This window comes from Heterocephalus glaber, unplaced genomic scaffold, assembly GCF_053883595.1.
Source record: "Heterocephalus glaber isolate CG9 unplaced genomic scaffold, H.glaber_assembly_v1.0 deba00001126, whole genome shotgun sequence".
NCBI classification, from domain to species: Eukaryota; Metazoa; Chordata; class Mammalia; order Rodentia; family Bathyergidae; genus Heterocephalus; species Heterocephalus glaber.
Genome location: NW_028258199.1, coordinates 643,360 through 649,621, shown reverse-complemented (window position 1 = coordinate 649,621; position 6,262 = coordinate 643,360). Strand labels below are relative to the sequence as shown.

General features: G+C 44.6%; 1 protein-coding gene across 1 annotated transcript; it reads left to right on the top strand.

Annotated features, from left to right (window-relative positions):
* Positions 1–479: 479 nt before the first annotated feature.
* LOC101701600 (EF-hand domain-containing family member C2) lies at positions 480–2,991 on the top strand. Its single transcript, XM_004864279.4, has one exon. It carries the CDS (start codon positions 557–559, stop codon positions 2,795–2,797), a length of 2,241 nt encoding a protein of 746 aa, XP_004864336.2. The 5' UTR covers positions 480–556; the 3' UTR covers positions 2,798–2,991.
* Positions 2,992–6,262: the final 3,271 nt, after the last annotated feature.

Sequence of the window (6,262 nt, the reverse complement as noted above, 5' to 3'; positions counted from 1 at the left end):
ATTCTGGATAAATTTTGTTTTGTCCTAGCAAAATTGGTATTCTTCCTATTTTTTCTGACTCTGATTATACTATCTACTTTTAACTTGTCTTCCCTTTGGCTTTCTCAATATTATTTTTCTAATTATTGAAAAAAATTTTCCTGTACATCACTGTGTTTCTGAATCCTTTTGATATATTTTATTGTTCTTTTTTTCTTTTGAAGTAGTATACTGCTTTCAATATGCTGGTCATACTACATTTCAGTAGTTGTTTGTATCTTTGTCTTCTCACATTTCTCTTTTGTGCTATAAATGACACTTTTTGGGAAGCATTTCTGACTCACATGGCCTTTAGAATTGTAGAATTGGGCTCCTTTGTCCCAGCCCGGTGGGGGATGGGAGGGTGGGGAGGGAGGGGTTCCGAGCCCCGCCCCCACCCCGCCATACCCTCTCCTTCTGTGACACTGCCCCTGTCTCTAGGCAACCCCTGCAGTGGGGGCTCAACAAAGTGGCCTGGAAGCACTCAGCTGGCCCACTGGTCTCCTGCGGAGTCCTAGACCCTCAGAAGCTGAGAGCCATGGTCCTGCCTTTGCTGCCGGGCTATAGCTTCAACCGCAATGTGGGAAAGGAGAAGTTTCATAAATCCCAACACTGGGGCTTTTGCAACAGTGTTAGGATGCTGGTGAGTGAAGAGAAGCCTGGAATAGGTGGAGAACCACTTATTGGGCAAAAAGTGAAGACTAAATATAGCATATATCCGAAAGGAGAAGGAACTGATAAACCGTCTTGGTTAGCTTTTGATAGACAGATTCTATGTTTTGATGCCTATTTGGAAGACAGAGTGTGTGATAAAAGCCAAGAAATATGTAGAATCAGATTCTATAAAATCTACTTCTACCTTGAAGATGATACAATCAAAGTACATGAACCTCAAGTGAAAAACAGCGGACTGCCTAAAGGGACTTTTATTCGGCGTCATCGGATTTCTCTCCCCCCTCCAAATGATGATCAGTTTTATACTGTGTATGATTTCAATATCAACATTGACATCATCTTCCATGGCTGGACATTCAAGATTTATGATTGTGATAAATTCACAAAATTTTTTTTGAGAAAAATAGGAGTAAAATTAAATCCCCCAGGACAGCGTCCACAAGATCTGTATTTGAAGATGCGGAAAGAGACATTGGAGCGTGCGGAGCCTCTTCGTCCCTATGAATCCACTGACACCCGGAGACAGTTTTTGGAGTACGATAGGAAAGTTTTGCGTTTCTTCTGCCTGTGGGATGACTCAGGCTCATTGTTTGGGGAACGTAGAGAACTCGTCCTGCATTACTTCTTGTCTGATGATACTGTTGAAATCAAAGAAATATTGCCAGAGAACTCAGGCCGGGATGCTAAGTTGCTCTTCCTCCGGAGGAGTAAACTACCCAAGTATGGCCCACCTAGACTCCATCAGCCAGGCCAGATAACAGATCGTTCATTTCTCAATTTTGATGGCTTGTCCAGCAAGCAGAAGTACAGTTACATGTTGGATAAGTACAAGCTGGGAAAAATAGACCAAGCATTTTACAAGGATAGTGACCTGTTTTTAGGAGCCACCATCAATGTGTGGGGAAGGAAAGTGATCCTCTGTGACTGTGATGAATTTACAAAGTCTTATTATAAGACTAAATATGGAATCGAGAACTTTACCCCCCTTTCATACAAGCCTCGTCCTCCTCCAAAAATAGAAAGGAAATTTCCACCTTACACTGGCTTTGGGTCTGAGGAGGATTCTCTCCGTTCCTGTCTGTCCCTCAAGCCTGTGCCTTACCAGAAGAAGTTCTCAAGAGAAGGCAGCTATGGTAACATAGGCAATGTACTCCGTTTTTTTGCAAGACTAATCACACCCCCATGTGCTGATGCAGACAGGAAGTTCATTATTTCATACTTTCTCAATGATGGCACACTTGCGGTGTTTGAACTGATAGAGAGGAATTCAGGCTACACTGGTGGGCTGTTCCTGAAAAGAAGTCGTGTGAAGAAGTTTGGGCAAGAAGTCTTTAAAAGTGAGCTTCCAGAATATATCAACGTCGAGGACCTGTATGTTGGAGCCAAAGTGAATGTGAACGGCAACCTGTTTGCGTTGCTCAGTGCTGATGAGTACACCTTAAACTACATGGAGAAGAACGTAGACAGGTTCCCATTTAGTAATATTGAACTCACGCTACAAAAGCTGAAAGAAGAGGAATCAAAATCAAGAGAGATCAAGCAGGTATTTTCAGCTGCTGACTGTAACCACACGAAGATGGTGGATTTTAATACATTCAGAGACCTGTTGTTGGATATAACTGTCAATAAGCTCACCGACCAGGAGATTTTAACCATTGCACGTCACTACCGTGTCCCTGAGGACATGGGTTCAGATAGGAATCTCTTAATTGCACAGGCCCAAGAAAAGCTCAAGAAAAATATGTTTGAGCATTTTGGCAGACTCATTTCTAGCTGTGTGTATGAAGATCGGAAAAAAAAAAATGTATTGCCCAATAGAGACATCAGAAGGCTCTGCAAGTCCCACAGGTTTCCTTTGACTGATGATCTTCTGGAAAACTTACTGGCCAGGTTTGAGGACAGTGAAGGACAAATAAATTATAAATCATTTTTCCTGGCCCTGAACTGGAGAATGAATCCAGTGTCGGAATTGGAAGCCCCGCATTATGTTAAAGAGAGAGGTGAAGATGTTTGTTTCGGGATGCCGTCACCTATTCCTGTGAAATTCATTCGATACTTAGACCTTTTGAAGGATGTATATGGCTTAGACCAGGAGGGACCATGACAGTTTCGGTCAGCTTTCTTTAATTCACTGCTTTAATTTTGCCAAGTTTCTTTTAGTAGGTATAATTTAGTTAACAAAAAAGAAACAAGGATTGATATTGAATGGAAATCCATAAACCACAATTAATTTTCTTTTGTCACTTTAGTTTTTCAGAATATCATATATTGCTGATGTGATGTACCGATGCTATTAAAATGCAATTTTTCCTTGTATATCCTTTTATTGGAACTTTTTAGGTGTATAATATAATGACATTTATCATTGGAGATATGCACCTTTACATACTCTCTTGGTTCTTATTTTTTCCCCCTTCCCCTGCCCTCCCTTCAAGCCCTCCAGCCCTCCCTATTTACAAAGATTTTGTTTCCATTTCTTCATTTTCTCATATTAATTCCATTCCCTTCTTTCCTTTCCCCTAGCCCTCCCACTTCCCCTCCCCTTTGCTCCTTTTCTTCCTATTTCACATTATCTATTATATCTTTTAGTCCTTATTTACACTTTGTTTCTCCTACTAGAGAAACTATTCAGTATTTACACATGTGTGTCCTGTTTATTTCACTTAAGAGTATCGCCTCAGTGTGCATCCACTTAGCAATAAATGTCTATAATTTCTCTTTTAAAAAAAAAGAATTCTAATCATGTCTTTCACTCTGTTCACCCTGTCTTTATTTATCTGGGAGATTATTTCTGTTTTGAAATTTTCTAGAGCCTCATGCATCTGCTTTGTTACTTCCTGTGCTATCAGTTCAGGGTATCCAAGTGGTTGCTTATCAGACTTGCCCACCTCATTTCCCCCAGAATTTCCTTTTTGTGGCGTGGAAGCCTGGGTTTGTGCATTGCTTAAGTGTCTTCTTATTTTTGTTTTTGGTACTGTCCTTGATTTAATTCCTGGGTTGATATTTCAAGATTGCTTAATGTAGGTATCTTTGTTGCTTGTGTTTAAAACCCTTGTGGAATGATTGCTTTTCAGAGGTGTCTTCCAGATATAGCTTGTGTTTGGGTTTTGAGACTAATGACTCTGAAGCTATTATGTTTTTCTTATACCAGGAAGGAAAACTAATTAGATCAATCACAACATGTTAGCCCAAATGTCATAGTCAGCAATACCATAGCATCAAGCATAGCTTAGAAAATGACAATTTGTGGTAGTTATTCATCTGTCACTTTTAATTATATGAGTTAAATTAAAACCAAGGACCAATCTAACGTATGTTTATAATGAATAAGCTCTTCAATATAGCATCTTTCCCCTTCGGGGTGGGGAGTTAAAAGGAGTTGGGGAGGGAGGGACAGGTAGAAAGAACAGGTAAGATTAGCGGTGAAGCCAGAAGACACAGAAAGATCACAGAAACTCTAAGAAGTTGTTACAGGCAAGAGAAAATGGCAGAATGAAAGAACAAAGATGTGAATAGAATCACCTAACAGCAACAGGGAGGCTAGGTACCAACTTTACTTTCCTTTAAACCTAATGATAATCAAGAGAAGGAAAAAGAGAAGAAAAGAACAGTAAGGGAGAAATCCGAATTCAGTGCAGAAAGGAACAAATGGGGAGATGAGGAGCAATGTGGAACAGTGAGAGAATGAGTGAGAGAGAGAGAAAGAAAAGATAAAAGAAGGAAAAGTAAAATTTTGAAGAGTAGAAAAAAAGTGAAAATTAATAAGAAAAATTTTTTTTTCTTTTTTGTAAATAGCACTAGAAATTATGGGCCTCCTTCAGGGTGTGTCTCTGCTGTCACAGTAGGCAGCATAGGAATCCCTGTGCATATACAAGTCAATGAGTCTCAGCAAGCCAGCAGCAGACCAAATACAGTGGTCTGATGTGCCTTTATTGTAGAGGTTCTCTTCACTTTTCTGCTGAGCTTCAGTTTTCTTCCAGGAGCCTGGGAAGCCCTCTTTCTGTTACTAACTTCTGCTCTATCTTGTGGTGCTCAGGACAATCTTCGTTATAATCTCCTGTACCTCTGTAGTGTGGGACCAGGTAGCAGAAAAACCAGAAGGTAGACAGTGCAAGGGGAAGGGGGCCGGGGAAGAACGGGACGGGGACATGGAACACTGAGCAGTGGAGGCGGCCACGCAGCTAAGCTGACCTCACCTTGCCCGGGGCATGGACCGGGACTGCATCAGGAGCTTGAAACTGCTTATCCTGTATCACCTGGCCTGGACAGCCACAGGAGCTTGAAGCTGCTTGTCCTATCTCACCCTGCCAGTTGCTGAAGCTTAGGGAGCATCAGGACGGGTGGGGCTGCAAGAGGCCTCTGCTACCTCACCATGTCCTGGGCATGGCCCGAGAGGGCCTAAGGAGCTTGAATTGAAGCTGCTTGGCCTGTCTGGCCCGGCCTGCAGAGCATCAGGAGCTTCAAGATAATTGTCCTGTCTCACTGGGATGGTTGTGGCAGCCTAGGGAGCCTGGGGTGGGGGTGGGGCTGCAAGATGCCTCTGCCACCTCACCATGCCCTGGGCATGGCCAGGGAGGGCCTCAGGAGCTTCAAGCTGCTTGTCCTGTCTCACCAGGCTGGGACGACCGCAGGAACTTGAAGCTGCTTGTCCTGTCTCACAGGGCCATGATGTCCCCAGGAGCTTGAAGCTGCTTGTCTTGTCTCACTGGGCAGGTTGTGGCAGCATAGGGACCCTGGGGAGAGGGTGGGGCTGGAAGATACCTCTGCAAACTCACCATGCCCTGGGCATGGCCCAGGAGGGCCTCAGGAGCTTGAAGCTGCTTGTCCTGTGTCACCTGGCCTGGATGGCCTCAGGAGCTTCAGTCTGCTTCTCCTGTCTCAATGGGCTGTTTGTAGGAGCTTAGGGAGCCTGGGGTGGGGGTGGGGCTGCAAGATACTTCTGCCAACTCAGCATGCCCTGGGTGTGGCCCAGGAGGTCCTCAGGAGCTTGAACCTGCTTGTCCTGTCTCATCTGGACAGGAGGGACTCAGGATCTTGAAGCTGCTTGTCCTGTCTCACTGGGCCAGGAGGACCTCAAGAGCTTGAACCTGCTTTTCCTGTCTCATCTGGACAGGGGGGCCTCAGGAGCTTGAAGCTGCTTGTCCTGTCTCGCCTGGCCAGGATGGCCTCTGGAGCTTGAAGCTGCTTGTCCTGTCTCACCTGGCCTGGATGGCCTCAGGAGCTTGAACCTGCTTGTCCTGTCTCATCTGGCCAGGAGGGCCTCAGGATTTTGAAGCTGCTTGTCCTGTCTCACAGGGCCTGGAGGACCTCAGGAGCTTGAAACTGCTTTTCCTGTCTCATCTGGACAGGAGGGCCTCAGGAGCTTGAAGCTGCTTGTCCTGTCTCACCTGTCTAGGATGGGGCCCCATGAGGTTGAAGCTGCTTGTCCAGTCTCGCCTGGCCAAGATGGCATGAGGATCTTGAAGCTGCTTGTCCTGTATTACCTGGCGTGGACGGTCTCAGGATCTTCGACCTGCTTTTCCTGTCTCATCTGGCCAGGAGGGCCTCAGGAGCTTGAAGATGCTTGTCC

Excerpts from the sequence above, each read along its gene's own strand:
- LOC101701600 (XM_004864279.4), top strand. The coding sequence starts at position 557 with ATGGTCCTGCCTTTGCTGCCGGGCTATAGCTTCAACCGCAATGTGGGA.